Genomic DNA, 24088 nt, shown 5'->3' with positions numbered 1-24088 from the left:
GTTACAATCGCCTTTTTCCCCCTACGTTTTATCTATAATTGCCTTCGGCCCTCGATATCAGTATGCGATTATCATGATTATAGTACGTAGTGTTGCGCCGGATCGGAGCGCGGCAACGACTTAAGTTTAGGTAAAACGTAGGGAACAAAAAGGCGCGAGCGACTGTCGACAGTCTAAAAGCTGCCATATGTTTGCTGATCAATATAAATGAAAGAAAATGAAACTTAATCATAATCTCCATTCTTAAAAAGCTTATATATACCAAAATACTAAATGATTGAATTCTTATTTGAGAATTAAATAGTGCAAATATATGGGACGTGCATATGTGGAAAATGCCGATAGGGGAGGGTATTGGAGGGGGTAACCCTCTCCCGCAATAGAACATTTTGACAAATGACAGTTGTTCAGGAGTCATATCATGGCACCAAACTCCAGTCTGTTAAAAGTGTCGGCCCCTTATTGATGCTTGTATCTTGGAGAATAAGTGAGGGCGCAATTCAAACATTTATATGTTATATCAGTGTTTGTAGTTTGTCATTACAAAAGTCATTGCTGAGGACAGAATGAACATCATATGGCCAAATTGGCTTTCTATACTCACCTTACTTTCACAGTAAATTTTCTTAAAGGTTTCACTAGGAACTAACTACTGCGCCACATAAACGTATCTTTGCATCATCGTAAACCACAGCCTCTTTTACGACACCGTCCAAGACGCATCGTCAAGAGGTGTCGCGGGAGAAATAATAGCTCTGGTTTGCGAGAATGGACAACAAACATACACATTCATTATTTCTATATAGGGGTACTCATAACTTTTTACTCAATGGCAGCCATATTTGTAGTGAACAATCACAATTTATCACAAAACTCAGAAAACAATAATACATAGAGACTATGTTCAAGTGTCTACCCCCATATCGCCAGGTTGAAACTTTCTTTTTGAGACATCCTTTGGCCTTAATTGAATCTGATGGTCCTTTTCAATTATCGAAATTCAGCAATTTCCTGCATTATCACAGCCACTAAGTAGTAGTTATTAGTTGCCACCAATTTCTTTTATATCATGTCTCCATTCATGCAGTCACATAGAGATGAAGTATTTGATGGGGTCTGTGAAGGGGGGGGGGGAGTGTCTTCTGTGAAGACTTGTTCAACATAAAATACAGACACAGAATTGAAATGGTTTGTCAAAACTCAACAGTTTATTTCAATGTCCGCAATGATAGTTACAAAATGGGAATACCACCTGTTTATTAAATTTCAGGGACTTTACACCATACATTAAACCATATTGTTGAGATACATACTACAAGTACAGGCCTAAATGAAAATGCCAATATATAAATTTATTCATCAACTGAAAAAAAAAAAATGCATTTTTTTTTTCATCTGGCAACCCAAAATGATGACAATGATGTCATCATGCAAAAATCATTTCTACATGAAAAATTGTATATTTCCTATGAAATTTGCAAAAAAAAAAAAAATGCATTTCTTTGTCAATATGTATTATGTTAGTCATATGCTTGCCAATAATGTACATACTGCACTATTTTTGTAGAATTTGGTGCATACAAACCGGCATTAAAAGTGCAATTGTTTTTCACAAAACATTTCAATCATACCCATGGCCCTTAAAACTCAGTATAAGTGTACAGACTCAAAGTGCATCACATGACTAGTTATGTCAATCATACACATGACCTTTGAACTCGTCATGAGTGTGCATCACTCATGACTAGTTCTGCTTTACTAGGAAGACATTCAGCAAATCTGGGAATTCTTTTTTTTTTTCAAATGGCATGGAAATATTTCAATTTGTCTTTGAGGCTCAAAGATTACGACTTCATGGATCACATTCTAGGACAATGGCACTCTCACAGAAAGTTCTACCAATTCACTGATGCTAAAACGGACTGTACTGTACTGTTTCTGTACAGTACATCAAGTTCAGCCCTTTTCAATAAACTGCGCCCTCTACCATTACAGCTGATCTAAATTTAGGCAAATGGTGACAGGTTCATAGTGACCACAAGCCATAATTATCACTTTGTTGCTTGTTCAGAGTATTCTTACATTCCGATATTGTTACATGCAATGTAGCTATTCGATTTTCCACCACTGAGGGGCTTAATAAAAATGTCAACATTTGATCACAAGAGGGCAGTAGACATACATCAGTGTTTTTAGCACTCAAGGCCACCATTTATTGGAAAGGTCAATGTTATAATGTACACTTACGAAAACCATCTATACCTCGACCAAAAAAAAGAAGATAAAATCAAGAACAGATATTGGTATCCTGTCCTCAGAAAGCAGATCAGTAAATGTCTGAAGCCCCTTAGCAACAGCATAAAAAGCATTCCCAGATTTGCAAAATTGGACACACTTAAATTCATATGTATTACAAAAGACTGTCTAAATATATGTTGTTTTACTATGAGTGTATAAACTTGGCCAAAACATTGATATCCACTGCTACAACTACTTGTTAGTATACTTTAATACTTGCTACAATTATTTCCAAATATCGTATTACGTGCATAATTGTATTTTACAAACACTAATGACAAGCTAGGAAGATTGCGTGCATGCATCCTTAGTAAATAAATCACTTGTACAGTTAAACCCAGCCATTGGTCTTCCTTAAATTTCCCGCAAATATCTACTTTTTTCGTCTTTCTTTTCATATTTCCATTGTTCAAATCAAGAGATAAGCTTAGAATTGATTGAGACTCCATAACCTTGAAGTGGCGTTATCATTATCACACGCACAATTTGCTTTGTTCGGTGAAATGTGTTATCAAACATATACATGCAGATTGTCAATGTTGACCAGTTCTGCTGTCTCTGTGCCCCCCCCCCCCCTACCCCCAGCAAGACAATGGTGACGGACATGAACTGTACAAAAAGATCTTTACAAATACATGCATACATGAAAACCTCATGGCTATCATCAGAATGTGGGGGTAAAATCTTGAATATTTTTATCCATCTCTGCGTATTTACAGTATTTTTTTTGCTACAAATATGATATATAGCATTACAGATTATTTCTCTCTTCGGAAATGATTCTAACCTACAGCTTTTAGCACTACTCTCTGCTAAATACATACTATATCAACCACAGGATAGCTCAAACTATCCATTCTAATTTGTTGATGAGAAGTCACCAACCACATTACTGATCTGTGTAAGACAGTTACTCAAACAAAGGGAAACCATTTCATGCCATAGAGGGCGCACAGCACAATCCAATTTTCAAGATTTTTCATGTCACAAACTGCATTCTTCCTCCCACCTGGGGGCGCTGTAATATTGCCATGATTTCCTTGCCCATGACAGGGCAAAATTGATACTAAAGAAATTAGTGTTGTAATTGTCTTGATCATGCTGACCGAATGAATAATTATCGAACGGATAAGTTCTGAACAACAGCACCATCTATGGCATGAAAAGTTATTAAAAGTTATAAAAAGATGATTACTAACTAACTACATGTACATGAATGGAATGGGGGAAAAAAACAAAACACAGTTCTTGTTTTTACATAAATTCAATGCAGATACGACAAAAAGAAAACAAGTAAATGAAGCTACGAGAATAATTATTTGCATATCTGACATTTGATGATTTCCAGGTATAGAAAAATACATGAATTGTGTAATATCTACAAAAAAAAGTTCCGTCTTGATGTAAAAACTAAAACAGAATACCCAAACATTACCACTAGGTGTTTCTCTGCGTTCTTGTCTACCCATCAAACATGAAAAATAAAGAGAACTGTGCAGATACAATAGATCAACAGACCCAGACATCAAATTGCAAATTGGACAGATTTTTGTAAAATAACAGACAATATTGGAACCATATTTACGTACTTGCTACCAATGAATGATAAACACATACTGACATGAATTTGGAATTTATTTCAGTATAATAGGAAAATGTTGAGTAAAATCTTTACAGACACATATTTACTCTATATCACATGATTTCCCCTGGATGTGAAATTCACCAAAAAATTGGCCAACAGCTTCTCATCCACTCTAGACAGCACAGAAAATACATTGCACATGAGTTTGAGATGACCAAACTGCTGCTTTTCTTACAGTCCTACCATTTTGAAAACAACCCATCATAATTGGCTATTTCGGTATCATGTGATGACCATATTTGGACCACATGTAAAGTGACATGACCATATTTGGACCGTGTTGGCGTCACATGATTATTATAATCAGAATGCAAATGTTGTGACTTTTCCAAATTTGGTATTGTTGCTGATGATTGTAGCAATCTGTACCCAAATCCCATTTGATTCTAGCACATCCTGTATACACTTTTTATCAGATTCTTCCCCTCACTCACACGGCACATTCACTTCCAGCATGGAAGTTACTGAAGAAGATGGCCTATTTGGTAAAAGTACAAAACGATAGAACTGCTATGTACAGAACCAGTATTGACACAGCAGTCAAGACTAATGCATATTGAAAATCACAGTACAGACAGATAAACAACATGAGTAAACACCTTCTTTTTTTCTTTCATTTTTTTCGCTAAAAGTCCATAATTATGGTTCCATTATTGCATGTGTCTGTAAATCTGTGCTAATCCTACTTTAAAAACAAAATTTGACATCTCTGGTTCAGTAGAACATAATTCCATTCTGAATGTTTCAGCAGAAACCATCATCACTGCACTTGGTAGACTAATGTTTTCTTATTAACCTTGATCACTCCTATTTTGCTCTACATTTTGGTTTGTTCTTACTGGTTCTGGCATATGAATGGAACCATTACATACACAATGGGGGGGGGGGGGGGGGGGGGGTTTAGAGAGCTGACAGTGCCCAGTTACAAATCTAGCTGCAAGTATTGCTGGAGACTGAGGAACCTTAGAGTAAAGACTACTTTCCAAATTGTATTGACTTGATTATATGATTACTTGCAGGATCAGGACAGTCTTGTCCCAAAATAAAAAGGGGGTAACTTTTTACCCATCCACGACACTTTTTATTCTTTTATTATTCAGAATTGCAGTTATTTCAATCCTGTAATCAAATTTAATTCATGTATAAAATATATGCCAGCCCAAATCACAAAATGGAAAAGGTTTGCTATCACTTTAAAAATCAACCTCATGAGAGCATGAAAAGAAGTCTTTAGTTCACCCTTTGTTGGACAGTCACCATGACAACATCGTTGGCTTAACACTGTATGAAGTATTGTACGAAACGTAAATGCTCTAAAAAAAAATCAGAGCAAAACAAAGTTGACAATTACAGATCTCGATAGCAAAAAAAAAGAGAAAGGTTACAGAGGCATATTACTTAGAGGATCTGACAGCCTTTCTTCTTCTTGGGAACTTTTGGAGGATAAAGAACGGCGCGAATGGCTTCATCAAAAACGGTCTTAACTCCCTTCTGTGTGAGAGCTGAGCACTCTAAATATTTGACGGCACCAATGTCCTTCATCATTTGTAGGCCCTGGCAGAAAATAGGAATTTATAAGTGTTTTGGATTTTTTTTTCCATGTGAAGGATTGCTAGAAAGTAACATATACACCAGTACTCCTGGCTTATTAACCAGGATTTCAATAAAAAGTTCTGCAGAAATGTGACAAGCTACCAGAATTACCAGTTCTCTTAATAAACATATTATAAAGCACCGAAAGATGTTTGATACTGAGAAGCTAAGCAATGTTTTGCACCCATACTTTGTCTTGTTTATATTAGAAGCTATTTTAAGCAGAGCGATACACTGCAATGTCATCTTATAAGGCATGGTGAAGGATGTTTTAAGAAAGAAGACAGGACTAATATACAGAATGAGATGATAGCTTATTTCAATGTCATTGATCACTTTTTAAAGCAGTTGACAGACTTTCTTCTTCTTGGGAACTTTTGGGGGATAAAGAACGGCGCGAATGGCTTCATCAAAAACGGTCTTAACTCCCTTCTGTGTGAGAGCTGAGCACTCTAAATATTTAACGGCACCAATTTCCTTCATCATTTGCAGGCCCTACAGATGAATGAACGCAATGCATGGCAGTTAAAAGAGAGCAAATGATGAATGGATATGACGTTTATCAAAACAAAAAAAATTCAAAACACAGTAGAGTTTAAAGGTGAGGTGATTCAAGCTTGAGCAGTGAAAGAAATAACAAAGGTGAAACATTTGCAAACCAAGAAATCAACTCAAAGCAAAGGTAGTTAACATTTCTGTATACATTTAACAACATTCTTATTGACTAACTCAAGAATAACATTTGATAGCTTATTGTTGCTTGTGAACGCAAAGCAAAGACATGATACAGCGCATTTCAAAATACTGTTCAGCTCCTGTTTGATACAACCGCACAGAAATCAATAAGAAACTGAACCTGCTATTATACAGTGAGATTGAATGAATACAGTTTCTTTGCAACATATTGTCTAAAATGAAATGAACTGACTGCCACAATTCAGACATCAAATGCAGACGTCAAAACATTGGCGCCCGCGTGTCGGCATCTTGTTGCAGTACGTTGGTTTAAAATGGTTCATTTCAATCAGACTAATTGTAGCAATGAATTGATATCTTGTGATTAAAGTGTAGCATGTTGTATCAAACAGAGAAGCTGAACGGTATTTTGAAATCTGCTGTAACAACAGTTATTCTAATTAGAGTCCGAAAACATACGGTGGGTTTTCTATTCAATGAAGTGCTTGAGTTTGCATACAGTGAATTTCACAATACCGTGCAGCTTTTCTGTTTCATACAACCACGCAGAAACCAAAAACAAACTGGACATGTTACACTAGTCTTTAAGATAACAAGATTGAATGAGTTCAGTTTATTGCTACATTTTGTCTACGTGAGATGAACTACACATGACACCATACAGACATCAAGTGTTTGATACTGAGAAAAACACTGGCGCCCACATATCTGCATGGAGTTGCAATACATTGGAATAATTTATTTCATTTAGACTAAATGTAGCAAAAAATGCAATCTTGCTATTGAAGCGTGGCATATGCAGTTTCTTGTTGATTTCCTGCGTGGTTGAATCAAACAGAAAAGCTGCATGGTATTGTGAAATTCACTGCATGTACGTACAAGTGAATGAAGATGAATATCAAAATGCAATCAAATTCCCATCATGCTTAGGGGTATAAGAGATTTATTGTGGATTTTTAAGACCGGTGTTGGTGCACTTCATTGGTAACTTATAAACAAGTCTTAATTGATGACACAACTCCTCACCATATTTCATTTCTGAGTGACTTTGTATTTCTTAACACAAAAATTGAGCAAGAAGGCTACAGTGAAATACAAAGATACTAGCAGACAGGTTATATCACTGGTAATATAACGACAGATAGTTCGTTTAAGTTTCCATGTCTGTTTGTTCCAGTGAGCTGCTGGAAACGTTATTATTAAACGATATCTGAATTCTGAGGAAAGTACTGCCAGTTGTTAGACGTTAGGGTGACGATATTTTTTAAATATGTCTCTCATTACGTTTTCATAGCAACTATGGGTCGGTGGGTCGATTTAAAAAAAAAAAGATTTCAACAAAATTTCAAATCATATTCTTCATGTTTGTCTGCCTCTCCTTTTCCTCCTCTCTATCTTCTTTTTATTGGATTTCTGGTAAAAAACCATTTCCCAGCTTCTCTACATAACTGGCATGTTCTAAGCCCCCCCCCCCCCCCTTACATGAACAACTTCCAGCATGAAAGAAATGCTCTCCCCATGAACAAGTGTTGTCGCTGCTGCCATTACTGTAGACAACATCAACAGTCCAGACACTTGCTTATTCTTGCCAGAGAGGGCGCTGTTCCACAAAATATTAAGGGCAGATGAAAATAATTTTTTTAAATTTTGTTGTTGGAGCTGAAAATATTGGGTGTCAGGTAATGAGAAACAGAAAAAAAATTAAGGTCACCCTTATTAAACTCAATTTAGAAGTTTTAAATTTAAAACAAAGTAACCACCAAAAGTACTAAAGTTTTAGACTGTACCCCTATGTCTGTGTACATCAATACCGGATTCAAACACTGCCTTACTCACCTGTGGGAATGTGATTGGTGACAGTTTTCTTTCTCTGAGTTTCTCCATTGTTTCTTTGTCATCTCTCATGTCCAGCTTTGTGCCTACCAATATGATAGGTGTATTAGGGCAGTGATGACTCACTTCTGGATACCACTACAGTAAAACAAACATCTTTGTTATATCACCAAGCAGTATGACAAGCAAGTGGACAGTTTGACAAAGCCTGTCGACTAGGTCAGGCAAAACATTACTTGAAGGAAACTAGAATGCTTTGGTCATGCAACAAGATCCGTTATAGTACTAAGTTTTACCGACCTGATGAACATTTTCAAGGACACGCTTTATATCATTATGCCATGCACGAGCCAAGTTGAACAAAAAATATGGAATTTCTACCCTGGTCATTCTATGTCACAACAACGTGGAAAATACTCATGACCTAAGGGTTTAGTCACTACTCATCTAGTTACAAAGCCCCCTTAGGTCACTTATATATTCCTTGGCTGAACGAAGAAAAACTTTGGGAATAACATCTAAGCGTCTCTTTTACACTGGTGATATTGCAATGTTACATTTTTCCATGATGCTATAAACCATGTATTACACAGCACATACTTTACGGTATGAAGAGATATCCAAGTTCGACTCTATGGTACATGATATGACATTGTTTTCAATCATAATAGTGTATACAATATGCAAATGACTGTCTTACAATGCGAGTGGAAATTTTCATTTGTAAAGTGTGCCTGTCAATCCAATAGGCAACTGGTGGTCTGAAAACAAATACACATTTTTTTTTCTATATTGTTTACAAAGATAACCATATACCTAGTGATTCAGATCATGTTAATACACATCAATGTATTTCGACTTGGGGAGAATGATAAATTTAGAAGTAGACTTACCTTGGCCCTAACGTTTTCATATGATGCTGGACTTATCAGTGAAAAACAAATAAGGAAGACATCCTACAAGAAACACAAATCAAAACAATAGATAATTAGGTGTTGATATAAACATTGGAATATGTTACGTTCTTTGTGATAAGAACATCTACAACTGCCGACATCAGGCGGTGGACGAATGGAACCTGTTAGAAAGTAAACAACTGAATTAGATTAATAACACTTGGTACAGCAAGTTAGAAGTACAGAGACTTATATTACATTTCATGATTTGATAAGAATGGTTTTATGGTCACTTTATATAGTACTTCATGTTCACAAACAAATTTCCAGTTCCCCTGGCATTTCATGTACACATAAAGAGGCAATAAAAGTGTTCTTATCAAACCATGAAATGTAATACAAGTCTCTGCTGTTCCAACACACTTAGCTAAGTGTTATTAATCCAATTCATTTGTTTACTTTCCATTCGAACCACAGTCTGATGTTGCCAGTTGTATATGTATGGTGTGTTAACAGATATGACCAGGGTTGTCAGTGGCCAAGTGGTTAAACCACTGGCCTCTTACCACTGCAGTTGGGGTTCAAACCCATTTAGGGTTTGATTAAATTTACCATGCTGGTAACTTTTCAGGTGACCCATTTTACAGTTAATGAGTGTCACGCACATGAATGTGACTATCTATAGATAAAGAACGATGTACTATAAATAGTTTAACAGGACTGTGTACTATAAATGGCATGGTATGAATACCCTTAGTTACATCATGACTTCACATGACCCAGTTCCAATACAAAATGGCGTGCGCTGAATGTTATTATAAATGGGTGGGGTGGCATCACATACTTTGACAAATCCTACAGTCTTTATAAAGCTGGCTATGACATCAGCTTGAGCTAAATACAGTACAACATTTTACTACAAGTCTGTGCTGTACTAGGTTTCCATTTACAAAAGTACAAAAATTATATGAGCTTTCGCACGTCAGCTGCACTGTACTGTACACATTTCAGTATGGTGTTTTTAACTGATTTCAGCTTCAAAACAAACAAATTTTGAAAAAAGAAAATTTCTCAAAACATGAAATTTTGAGACCAAATTAGTTCACTATTTTGACTTCATAGACTCCACACTCACTCTGAAAGCACTATAATACTAAAGACACAATTTTCAAAAATGACATCCTGAAAATAGTTCACGTCACTCTAGCAGTGTCCACCACGATAACATATACCTTTTCTATTCTAAAATCAGTTAACAGGGTGTTGTCACTTGATATTATAACATCGGATCCCTATGGCACAATTCGATTATCTGCATTACTCAACTCAGATTATTTACAATATTCATTTAGATGTGTATATTATAGGAAAATTACAAAGTAAGTCAATAAAGTGTTTTTGTTCACAGTGATTATAAGTAGGTTAAGTCTATAGAGATGGCAAGGCTTTTAACCTAAATATAGATGGCAATGCTTTTCACTGGGGTTTCCAACCACAATAACCACATAATACAAAATGTATAGGAGAAGAATGTGACTATCAGATATCTATCTATATCTCTCTTCTCTTCACTGTCTTTCTGTCTGTCTTTCTATTTCCCCCTGTCTATCTGTTGTGTCTGTCTATTTGGTGTGTCTGTCTTCCCCCTTCTGTCTCTCTTCCCCATCTCTGTCTCTCCCCTCTGCCTGCCTGTCTGTCTGTCTGTCTGTCTGTCTGTCTGTCTCTGTGAGCTCTCTTTATCACCCTCCTTCCTTATCTCCCTCCTTCCTTCCTTCCTTCCATCCCTCTCCCTCTCTCTCATATGTATACTGTGGCTATAAAATCCTCTTAGAAAAACATTGCAATATGAACACATACACACACTAATTTGTCTTGATTTGTGCAAATGACATCTGAACACAAGGACAATGATTTCTGGGTTTTTATACCATGTAATATCTAACCTGTAATCTGATTATACAAGAGTTCTGCTCAACCTCCATGGAATGCGACTAAAACATGACAACATTTCATTATATACATCCATTTATACCATGCACAACCCAAATTATTGCCTTTGAACAGAAAATACAATGTGCCCTGGCCATTCTACATCACAACAACCTGTGTCTACATCACTGGTTCTGCAGTGCTCAAAATGAATCAAAACATTCTAAATTGTCATTATTTTTCCCGGTTTTGCATGAATTATATACTTGAGGAAGTGTAATTATATTATTCCTCAATATTTTTTTGTCATTCAGCTGGAAAATACTTGTGACCAAAGGGTTTGTCAGTACTCGCCTAGCGACTTGTAGTGACAACCCCTTAGGCTATTGGCATTTTCCTTAGCTGAATGAAGATAAATATTGGGGAATAATATCCATATATCCCATTAATCCCCATACAATACTGATCCCACATTGACAGGATATGATTTACATAACGTAGATAAATAACAAGTCTTGCATAAAACATTAAATACTTTCAAACTATAACAGATTTGCTGTTACATAACACTTTGTAAACTGTATGTATAACAATCACAATGCCAAGAATGTTAAACATTATATATACAGTACTTGATATGTACGATGTATGTAGGCACAACATGCCAACACCTGAACATACAAATGTATATATGGCAAATATGAGTGAGATATACCTCAATGGTGGACAAAAGTGGATACAAATTAAATAAATTTCCATACCAATGAAACATACTTTCGCTATGCGTAATGTTATACAGTGTGGCTGATTTGATCTAATTATGATGTATGTGCTTTTTTCCTTTTTTTTGAGCATTCCCAAAAATTTTATAATTCAATCTTATAAAGAATAACATGATGTGAAGACTATGGCAACTGTATGACATGAGTTGAATGGCTGTCTATGTAATGTATGTGATGAGTTGAATGGCTGTCTATGTAATGTATGAGATGAGTTGAATGGCTGTCTATGTAATGTATGTGATGAGTTGAATGGCTGTCTATGTAATGTATGTGATGAGTTGAATGGCTGTCTATGTAATGTATGTGATAGTTGAATGGCTGTCTATGTAATGTATGTGATAGTTGAATGGCTGTCTATGTAATGTATGTGATAGTTGAATGGCTGTCTATGTAATGTATGTGAGGTGTTGAATGGCTGTCTATGTAATGTATGTGGTGAGTTGAATGGCTGTCAATGTAATGTATGTGGTGAGTTGAATGGCTGTCTATGTAATGTATGTGAGGTGTTGAATGGCTGTCTCTGCAATGTATGTGGTGAGTTGAATGGCTGTCAATGTAATGTATATGATAGTTGAATGGCTGTCTATGTAATGTATGAGATGGGTTCAATGGCTGTCTATGTAATGTATGTGATGAGTTGAATGGCTGTCTATATAATGTATGTGATGAGTTGAACGGCTGTCAATGTAATGTATGTGATGAGTTGAACGGCTGTCAATGTAATGTATGTGATGAGTTGAATGGCTGTCTATGTAATGTATGTGATGAGTTGAATGGCTGTCTATGTAATGTATGTGATGAGTTGAATGGGTGTCTATGCAATGTACAAAATGTATCTGATGAGTTGAATGGCTGTCTATGTAATGTATATGATAGTTGAATGGCTGTCTATGTAATGTATGTGATGAGTTGAATGGCTATCTATGTAATGTATGTGATGAGTTGAATGGCTGTCTATGCAATGTATATGATGAGTTGAATGGCTATCTATGCAATGTATGTGATGAGTTGAATGGCTATCTGTGCAATGTATATGATGAGGTGACCTATCCACCTTACCAACGGCAATACAAATGATACATATGGTGTGCCAAACAGACACAGACAGTAAGTTGCTGTAATGCCACTGACAATGATACAATTCAATTTCTCATTAGAGTTGGGAGTAACTGGATGTACATGTAATGTGCCCTCTTCTCAAAGACAATTTCTTTGCTCTGGGTCGAAACGATACAAACTATGTGTTCTTGTGAGTCACCACATAGTAAGAGACAGTGGAACAGAAGAGATGATTGCATGTTAGTGATGCATCAAACTGACTTAGAGTGCCCACTGGCAGGATGATAGAAAGGTTTTCAGATAACAAATTTATAGTAAAACCATAAACTGTAGACTATCATCAGACTCAGATGTTTACTTGATTTCACAGATTCACTTTTTACAAGAATTTTATTACAAATTTTTCAAATATACTGTAATTATTCATTAATGTGTTTGGGAATTTTATAATCTTTGGATTATTATTTTTGTATTTAATGTTTATTATGGACTCTACAAGTCTCGTGGATATGTTGTTTTCTCTAATAATAGCATAACCAACTTTATTCAGCAACATCACAGCTGGTGTGACCTGGTGAACAGTTACCATATCTCTGTCACACTCAAATGTCATTGTTGACATTTTTGCATAAATAGCCAATTAGCGGAACAAGAAACATTCAATCAGAAAACCTTTAGGAGCCCTGCAAATTCGAACATTCAATCAACAATCCTTTAGGAACACTGCAAATAATAACATTACATCAGAAAGCTTCTATGCTCTAGGAACACTACATTTGATAACATTCATTCAGCAAGCCTTTAGGAACATTGCACTCTATATTAAAGTTAACACTCAAAAACTGTGCCTTTTGGAATGCTACAAATTCTAACATTCAGTTCACATGTCTTCAGGAATGCTACAAATTATATCAATTAGTGTTATTAGTGTGTCTTTAGGAAAACTGCATTTTGCAATACTCAATTAGTGTGTCTACTTTAGGAACACTGCAAATTATAGAACACAATTGGTAAAACTACAAATTCTAATGTTAAATACTGACACTGTCATTTAGGTGTTCACGAACACTACATTTTATAATTAATACTTAATTAGTATTTCCTTTGAGTTATTACAGTTCCAAGGTTAACAACACTACAGCTGTTACAAGTAAAGAATATGACGGCCCTGACATTATGTGATTTGTTGCACCAGATGTTTCATTAAATAGTGCATTTGTGACCATATAAAGAATGTCTGCATGTAACTTCAACTCATACTGCCTGCCACAAAACCCCCTAATGAATCAAAGCACAGTTTCTTGACAAACAAAGACACAGTCATCTCCTCACACTGGACTGGAAATACAAAATGTTCAGTTAACAGTAACAAGAACAAAACTTCAACTATTTATCCTCAGGTACCTTAACAATAACATCTGGTTGTGACTGAGTGCAAGGCTGCATTTAACTTCAACTCATTCAAGCCACAAAACCCCTGATGAATTAAAGCACAATTTTCTAGACTACCACAGACACATTGTTCTCACACTGGACTGAAAATACAAAATATCCAACTGACAGTAACAAGGACAGGACTATGGACATTTATCCTCATCAACCTTAACAATACCATCTGACTATGAATAGGTACATTGATCAATCAATCTGTCTTTTTGCAATGTCTACAGTTCCATCATTATATGTTTACTGCCCAAAAGCTTTCATAGTATTTTGTCTGTTCTGCTAACAGAATCTGGCTATAATATGTGTAAAGTACATATTCATGATTATCAATATGTCCATGCTTAAAACATTCCCATAAAACTCACTGTTTGCAGAGTATAAAACTCACTGTTTGCAGAGAATAAAACTGTATGAAAGTACTTACTGTTTGTGAGTATGAACATAATCACACTTACTAACTGGGGTATGAAAGTAATCACACTTACTGACTGGGGGTATGAAAGTAATCACACTTACTGTTTGTGGGTATGAAAGTAATCACACTTACTGACTGGGGGTATGAAAGTAATCACACTTACTGCCTGGGGGTATGAAAGTAATCACACTTACTGACTGAGGGGTATGAAAGTAATCACACTTACTGTTTGTGGGTATGAAAGTGGTCGAAGTCTGTCATAATCCTCCTGTCCTGCTGTATCCCATAATCCTAAATTGATTGGTTTGCTATCTACCATTACATTTGCCGAATAGTTGTCAAATCTGCAATGTTATCATTTAGTAAGAATTAATTATCAAAATAATGTTTAAACACAGCACACTCTCAGAACATTGATGATATTATTACATGTAAACTTACATAGCACTTCAGATGAAGATATACTTCAAATAATATGATGTACACATATTATCAATACCATAGACACTATGTAAATACACTTACTCTATATCAACACTTGAAAGACTTGATAGTTATTTGAAAATCACTTATTTTCATTTTATGTATTTAACAGGTTAGTCTGTCTACGTTGCAGAACTGTGTTTCCGCTTTGCTCTCACTATAAATTTGTCATAGTGTCAGCGTGACCCCAATATTGAAGTTTGGAAATATGCATTCAAGCTAACTGGTGGCAACGGGAATGATAATGCTATTTGACTTTACTCAAATGAAGACATTATGTAAATGAACACTCAAACTGATTGGTCACAATGGGGAGTGATAATGCTATGTCAGACTATTTGATTATTCAAATGAAGTCATTATGTAAATGAACACTCAAATTTATTGGTCACAATGTGGAGTGATAAAGCTATATCCGACTATTTGATTATTCAAATGAAGTCATAATATAAATGTGCAGTTGCTACACAGATGAACACAGGAGTTAACATCAATATAATTTACCTATAGGCGAATATTATGTAAATTTGTACGAAACAGGCATGCTAATAATGGCCACTGGGGCGTGGCTAAATTAGTGGGTTGACGCTAACACAAACAGAAAGCGAAGAATGAAGCAGAATCACAGGTCTGCGATGTACTAGAAGGCTATGACTGGTTTCCCACATCATTTACAAGGAAGTGAATGGGGTAATAATATAAACGTTACATTTGTGTATAAGTTTGTTATCAATGCTAGAAGTTATAGCTATCACAAATTCCCTGGATGATTTACAATTTCATTTTTTGTTCTTGTAAAATCTTGTGCTTGGAACTTTTTGTTCCTGAACATGAAGAAATTCATTTACCAGGGTGTTCTGAAGTCCACCTGGATAAACACAGGATAAAATCAAAGTACAACTTTTGATTGTTATTTCAGGACAGGCTCAATCTATTTCAGTAATACACTTACTTCCCTGTCATAGGCTATATATACTTCATTTTGTATAGAAGATGAGTCTTATCAGCATAAGGAAGAAACTAGATTTATTTCCAGCCAACATCCTTCTCCTTATCAATTCACACTCAAAAAGACTGTGATACTAGGTTATGTTGTATATGCCAGTCAAGTCCTGTAAATCTGACAAATCTCACAATACATTGATTTATTACAATATACAAATACTCTGGGGAAGTTCAGATAAAATACTGCTTTGCATCTGTTGCCCTTCAAAGTAACCTTACACACTTTACAGGTATCTAAGGTCAGTATGTTGTTTTTCTTATAAACTTAAATATGTAAATTTTTAAAAAGTACACTTTCCACATATATGTTTCCTTAGAAATAAGTACGTTAACTACATGATATTATAACTAGTTAATGAAATGGAAACAGAACAGGTTATCATATTATATCATTTACATGACAGTTTTGTATTGTTTCTCCCGTGGGGAAACCTACATTGTACAACATCAAATGAATAATTCACCAATTTATCAGGCTAGCATCTTGTCAATATCGTTACATATGTTACAATAACACTGCTTTTAGTTTGATAATACATGGTTACTCTTCATTTCAAAGTTCGTAGGTCACAAATCTACAATGGGAATATCTTTCAATTGTGTGTCTTGGTGAATCTGTTTTTTTTTAATAAGGCCTCACCCTCCTTGTAGAGGTCACATGACTTATCAATGTTATGATTCTGCTATATGATATCACAACCCCTATTTTCATAGCTGTATAACACAACTTGATTAGTAATTCATCAAATGTGGTATTGTCATTGGTTTAACCACAGCCACATGTGGGCTAACATTCAATTCAAGGACTGTCCTACTCCCAGTCCAAAACATTCGTCTCATAACCCCTTTATGAATATTCACAAAGCATTATCATCTGTTACTATCACGATATACACACAAGTTAGGAAATAGCTCTCCAAATTCAAAGCACTCAGATAGCTATAACTTGACTAGTATTGTAGTATTGTCATAGCTATAACTTGACTGGTATTGTGGTACTGTCATAGCTATAACTTTACTAGTATTGTGGTATTGTCATAGCTATAACTTGACTGGTATTGTGGTATTGTCATAGCTATAACTTTACTAGTATTGTGGTATTGTCATAGCGATAACTTGGGTAGTATTGTGGTATTGTCATAGCTACAACTTGACTGGTATTGTGGTATTGTCATAGCTATAACTTGACTAGTATTGTGGTATTGTCATAGCTATAACTTGACTGGTATTGTGGTATTGTCATAGCTATAACTTGACTAATATTGTGGTATTGTCATAGCTATAACTTGACTAGTATTGTGGTATTGTCATAGCTATAACTTGACTAGTATTGTGGTATTGTCATAGCTATAACTTGACTGGTATTGTGGTATTGTCATAGCTACAACTTGACTAATATTGTGGTATTGTCATAGCTATAACTTGACTGGTATTGTGGTATTGTCATAGCTACAACTTGACTAATATTGTGGTATTGTCATAGCTATAACTTGACTAGTATTGTGGTAATGTCATATCTATAACTTGACTAGTATTGTGGTATTGTCATAGCGATAACTTGACTAGTATTGTGGTATTGTCATAGCTATAACTTGACTAGTATTGTGGTATTGTCATAGCTATAACTTGGGTAGTATTGTGGTATTGTCATAGCTACAACTTGACTGGTATTGTGGTATTGTCATAGCTATAACTTGACTAGTATTGTGGTATTGTCATAGCTATAACTTGACTGGTATTGTGGTATTGTCATAGCTACAACTTGACTAATATTGTGGTATTGTCATAGCTATAACTTGACTAGTATTGTGGTATTGTCATAGCTATAACTTGACTAGTATTGTGGTATTGTCATAGCTATAACTTGACTGGTATTGTGGTATTGTCATAGCTACAACTTGACTAATATTGTGGTATTGTCATAGCTATAACTTGACTGGTATTGTGGTATTGTCATAGCTATAACTTGACTAGTATTGTGGTATTGTCATAGCTATAACTTGACTAGTATTGAGGTATTGTCATAGCTATAACTTGACTAGTATTGTGGTATTGTCATATCTATAACTTGACTAGTATTGTGGTATTGTCATAGCTATAACTTGACTAGTATTGTGGTATTGTCATAGCTATAACTTGACTAGTATTGTGGTATTGTCATAGCTATAACTTGACTAGTATTGTGGTATTGTCATAGCTATAACTTGACTGGTATTGTGGTATTGTCATAGCTATAACTTGACTAGTATTGTGGTATTGTCATAGCTACAACTTGACTAGTATTGTGGTATTGTCATAACTAATTTGACTAGTATTGTGGTATTGTCATAGCTATAGCTATTTTGTGGTTTGTATACTTACACTGTAGGTATATACTCTCCAGGGAAGGCATTTGTTGTATAACTGATAAGTAGACAGGTTTTACCAACAGCGCTGTAACAGAGACAAGAAAATAAGGAAGTGAGGATGATACAAATTATTAAAATAAAAAACATAAAATATTGATAAGATAAAATCATCCCAGATAATACTATGAACATAGCAGGGTCTTTGATAGTACATGTACTAACAACAAATGTACAACTTATGTGCCATGCTAGTCATACAATGTATTTACATAAATGCCGATTACACAAGGGTTTCATTCATACCCCACCCTCTCCATTGATTACAATGTGATGTCAATATACTGTACTACTACTTAGGCCTAATTTTAAAAATAGCATGGTTCCGATTACACTCAATTTTAGAATAGGTGGGGTAGGTAGATTTTTGATTTCATTATATTTTATCTATTTTTTTCATGTGTGAGTGTCTAGATCAGGTACACATGTAGTTATGTTTTCTGTTGTTTTCCATATGACCTCTGTGTTATTGGTTTCTTCTCATTAGATGTACAGCCATTACAGATTGGAAGAACAGCTTTATATTGTCTTTTTAAGTTGATGTCAGTTTCCACATCCACTATTTCTGGTGAGACTTCACAATTTTTGCAATGTTATTATTTTTTTCTTGAATATGTTTAGGGTCGGCAGTGAAAAACAAGGTGAGGTTGGATAACCAGAACCACACACATTTTTTCATTAGGCCTAACTAGAAGGTATTGCCCTAACTAATGCACTTTAAGGCAATATGTTAGTTGTTGTACACGTTCCTTTTATTTCAAACATAAAATTTACACCCCTGGGTATAAAAGAACTCTTTGGCATCTGGAATTGTGAAAGATGAGGACTAGTTTGGACTGGTACAGTGGTAGTACTGATTTGACCCAAATTATAACACTGTTAAATTAGGTTGATCTTGCCAAGGTGCAAACCTAAAATAAGCCAGAGTAATGACACAGTTAACAGCTCAGCTAGGAGAAAGCTTGAGCTAACCACACTTAGACACTGTTAACAGCTGGATCTAGCCAAGGTGCAGACTGAGTTAACCAAAAGTTAGACTGTTAATAGCTGATCTGGGTGAATGCCTGAGATAATCAAAGTTAGACAGTGACACCTAAAACAGCTGATCTACATGTACGTCTAAATACCTGAGCTAACCAAAGTAATAACACTGACTGTCAACAGTTTATCTAGTCAAACTACTGCGCACACACACACACACACACACACACACACACACACACACACACACACACACACACACACACAACTGTGAATATTCTCACTCAGGTACCGTAAATATGACTATAATCATCTTCAGTTCAAGTGTAAGGAAACCATTTGGTAATGGCAACGACAGGATTAGGGTAAATAAATCTGAAACAAGCTTTAACATCAATTCCTGACATTTATCCCCACAAATATAAAAGATCAAAGTATTGCTTTTCATGACACCATCTTCCTTTAAAAAAAAAATCTATTATGAGTAGTGAGTAACTTGTCAACTAATTGAATTGCAAGTCACTGAAAATACAACAACATCATGTTTTATATAAAGCAACTTCCTGGTTCATCTGTTTTTGTATTGTAGTGATTTGTCAAAAAGGTTCTGTCTTCTCTCAAATGATTTGTATGCATGTCACTTGCTACTAGCTTTGTTCACACTGAATTATTCTAACTTGTGCTCTCTTCAATCCAATTATTATGTCATGTGCACTGGATTCATACTAAATGTGAGCTACTACTACTAGCCTTGTTCACACTGAACATTTTAACAGCCCACTTCTGAATAAGAAAATGGGGGGGGGGGGGGGCCACAGCAAAAGAAAAAGTTGGTTCACAACAAAAGATTGATCGCATGCAATTCTTATTAAGATTACACTAATGTAATGACATGGGACTGAAACATGGCCCTTTAACTTCCAGCTCTAAGATGCACTGTGTCAGATGACATCGTGTCAGGTATTAGGTTTGGGCTTGTTTTGTCTTTATTACATTTGAAATAACATTGTCATCATGAAACAATGGAGGGACATGTTGACCTCTTGAATTGTGAATGAGTTTATTGAACGAAGTCTAAATCCCATCAACGACAGCAATGGATCATTTTATCAGTATACACAAGGTATGGTCAATTGACAACCACCCCCCCCCCCCCTCCATAAAGAATACATCGTGTTGTATGGCAAGAAGCACGATGCATAATGATGATAATAATATCAGTTTTTATATAGCACTTTCCCATGCTGTGCTCTAAGCACTTTACAATCATTACCCCTGGCACGGATCTATAGTGACACAACAGCCCTTTACTTCCTCGACTCCCTGGGAAGCATACAATCTTGGAAACAGGAATAAGGCTGTGGAACTACGGTTTAGGCATGGTGCTTATGTGGAACTATGGTTTTAGGCATGGTGCTTATTAAGACTGTCTTATAACTTTCAATAAACAAAATTATTCCAGTATTCCCTGTCAATGTTTTCTAGTAACGAGCCATTATTTCTTTACATTCTCATTCACTACATTAAAATAACCCAGCTTTAATTTCCTTTCATTAGACAGAACATTTATCAACATATTTTACTGAGAAATAAGTTGACACTTTGATCAGTCAGAATAAATAGGCATTAATATATGAACTGTACACACTTGTCAATAAATTATCTATGTGTGTGTGTACAATATCTTAATAGTAATCATGCATGACTGTACAAATTGACATATCTAATGAATGTACATGAAGGATGTAACACAGGAAGACCAGTATCAGAAAGTTCCTCTACACTCATAACACTGTATTATTTCTATATGCGTAACAATTTTAAGATTTACGTGGGAGGTTTGCCACAGGAAGTGTTCATACCTTACGGGCTGGCTATGTGTCACTTTGGAAGTGTGAACAACAAGTACACCCCAATTAGGTCGACTTTCAATAAAAAATATTGAAAACAATCTTCTAAATTGCCGATTTCAAGATATGAATTGTAAAATAGCAAAGACGAACATCTTTACGAATGGAATTTACAGAGTCTAATAAAAATAATATGGTTACAGTTGAGTCTATAGAAATGTAAACATGTACGTGTTACGTATAGACGGCACAGGTAACCGATACATATACACACTCGACTCGCCCACAACAAACAGGCCATCTGCAGGCCCCGGAGTGTCGAGATAAAATACATGTAGTAGATTTGATTTTAAAATCAACAAAAGAATCTGACTAATACTGTGTGAAATCCTTTAGAAACTATAATATTAAACACATATGGATTGAATCCTTCTCGGTTTACTACACATGCCACGACCTTGTAAATGAGCGCAAGCCCTGCCTTGTTCCAATCGGCTATCACTGAAACATCATTGAACACTTCACTGTGTATGTAGGGGGCAAACTTCACTGGCCGATACATTCGTTTGTCCCTCACTACTACCCCACCTGTGATCAGCACAGTCACCAATAACCATCTTAACATATACGGTGTTAAACTAACACAGCTGTTTTGACGTCTGAACAAGTAAAGTAGACGAAATCCCAGATGAAAGTACACGGAAATTGATATCCGTAGAAACGTGGCCGCCATATTATTTGGGAAACTCCTGTCTGACAAGAAATTAAAACGTAGTTAAATGAAGAAAGAACCTAATATCTCACCCGTCTCCGACGACAACACACTTGATGGCTTGCATATTGATTGTTTGTAAACTTCTGATCAGCTAAGATTTGATGGTCCTCAGTGACATGTAAGAAGCCCAGTAACGATGACACGACGAAGCCCTCCGCTAAATAGACTGGCCTAGGGTGTGTAGAAAATGGCGTGCCTTTATATACACCCCCTGCGAAGTCACTAAAAATAAGCCTATGACCTCACGTAAATAGGAACTGCGCCCTCATACAACATCAAAACATTACCTTGCTATTTTTAAATTTTATCGGAGATGTCGACGGCGTATAAATATAAAATCTCTAACAAAATTGCCTAAATAAAGACGATGAGCATGACGCTGCTGCTAATTAGTAGTTCTTGATTGTACATTATTAACTTGGGTCATCAAAATGTAACAGTACGTTTCAATTTTTCTACTTGTGCTAAGTTTACTGTGTAGCAGTAGCTTACAGGAATCATATTTTAGTTTTTACTTCTCGACATGTTTTATCTGTCATATATACGGCATGTGTTCAAAACAAAAGCAGTTGATATCCTAAAACTTACAATGGACTAGTGAAGCCCAATCTGATTAAAATCCAATGTAGTGAACTCGGATTCTGGTTGGCTACTCGTAACGTAAGTTGTGCAGTGGTACGAGAGAACAATGCAGGCACTTGGTTCCTGATCAGAATGTTTCTATCAGAATAGTAAACAATAAAATGTCGATAATATTGTCGTATTTAGCCAACTATATATGGAAGAGATACATATCTCGGGAACCAAGTGCCTGTGGAGAACACCTATGGTACTGTGTCAGGTCAGGGCCTATAGGGCGTATACGTCCCAGGTCAATGTAGGTATAACCATGGATGTATTAGTCTCACTAATACATCCATGGTATAACTATATTGGGCATTCACAGAACAAAGAACAATCGACAAATAAACGTATTACAAAGAGATAAATCAAGAAATAAATCGTGCCGAGTTCACTACATATCACATTTTAGTCATATATTGGGCGCATGCAGTCACTGACCCTGTCTTCCTTTGGAACATAAAACAGTATGTTACAACTTACACGTAGTCATTACAAGTGGTTCACTGGTCTCATCGTAAACAAACAAAACATAAAACTTTAACTTGCAATGTGAACTCAAATGTAACATTTCAAAGTTTTCTTAGTTTCTGCATATATTATAATACGTTTCAAGTCATGACATTAACTGTGTGCGTGAAAACAAGAGCAAATTATTGCTACTTCAAAATGTCTTGCGCACTTTCCTATACGGAATTATATATGTTGATCTTCTCTGATGTATTTGGCTAATTTCCAATGAGGAAGTCACAGGAGTATGATGGGTAATTCCCCCAAGTACGTACCCTTCGCGAAAGTATAGTCATTTCAAGAAGGAAAACCCCTAAATTTAAGATTTGAATATGACATACTAGTAGTTGAGTGGCTTATGCATGAGTAAATAGTGTGAAACGACATTCAAAAATTACAAAAAGCTTTTTATTTTTGTGAAGGTGTTTCCTTGTATTTTTCTGTCATTGAGATGCAGACCTACTCATTTTGATACAGTAAAAACAATAATGTTTGTCAATTTAGATGATAAACTTCCCCTTGTAAAATTCCTTTCTGATACGTGCGTACGTACGTACGTACGTACGTACGTACATACATACATACATACATACATACATACATACATACATACATACATACATGCATGCATGCATGCATCCATACATACATACATACACACACACACACAAACATACATACATACATACACACACACACACACATACATACATACATACATACATACATACATACATACATACATACATACATACATACATACATACATACATACATACATACGTGTAGTCAATGTATGCCTCTATGTGTGAGTGCGTGTGTGCGCGCGCGCACGTGTGTGTGTGTGTGTGTGTGTGTGTGTGTGT

General features: G+C 35.7%; 1 protein-coding gene across 2 annotated transcripts; it reads right to left on the bottom strand.

The window, feature by feature from the left end:
• Window positions 1-2855: 2855 nt before the first annotated feature.
• On the bottom strand, window positions 2856-22273 carry LOC144435721 (ras-related C3 botulinum toxin substrate 1). 2 transcript variants are annotated; one of them, XM_078124328.1, is made up of 7 exons: window positions 22121-22273; window positions 18442-18513; window positions 14819-14936; window positions 8959-9021; window positions 8069-8203; window positions 5873-6031; window positions 5365-5497 (listed from the first exon to the last, which is right to left on the bottom strand). In XM_078124328.1, the coding sequence occupies exons 1-6, from the start codon at window positions 22153-22155 to the stop codon at window positions 5876-5878; spliced, it is 579 nt and encodes a 192-aa protein (XP_077980454.1). In that variant the 5' UTR covers window positions 22156-22273; the 3' UTR covers window positions 5365-5497; window positions 5873-5875. The 2 variants fall into 2 exon arrangements, with proteins under 2 accessions (XP_077980455.1, XP_077980454.1); XM_078124329.1 differs by lacking the exon at window positions 5873-6031 and having other exon boundaries at window positions 2856-5497.
• Window positions 22274-24088: the final 1815 nt, after the last annotated feature.

This window comes from Glandiceps talaboti, chromosome 5 (assembly GCF_964340395.1).
Source record: "Glandiceps talaboti chromosome 5, keGlaTala1.1, whole genome shotgun sequence".
In the NCBI taxonomy this organism is placed as follows: Eukaryota; Metazoa; Hemichordata; class Enteropneusta; family Spengelidae; genus Glandiceps; species Glandiceps talaboti.
The sequence above is the reverse complement of the archived record's forward strand: the minus strand, read 5'-3'. Positions and strand labels throughout refer to the sequence as shown.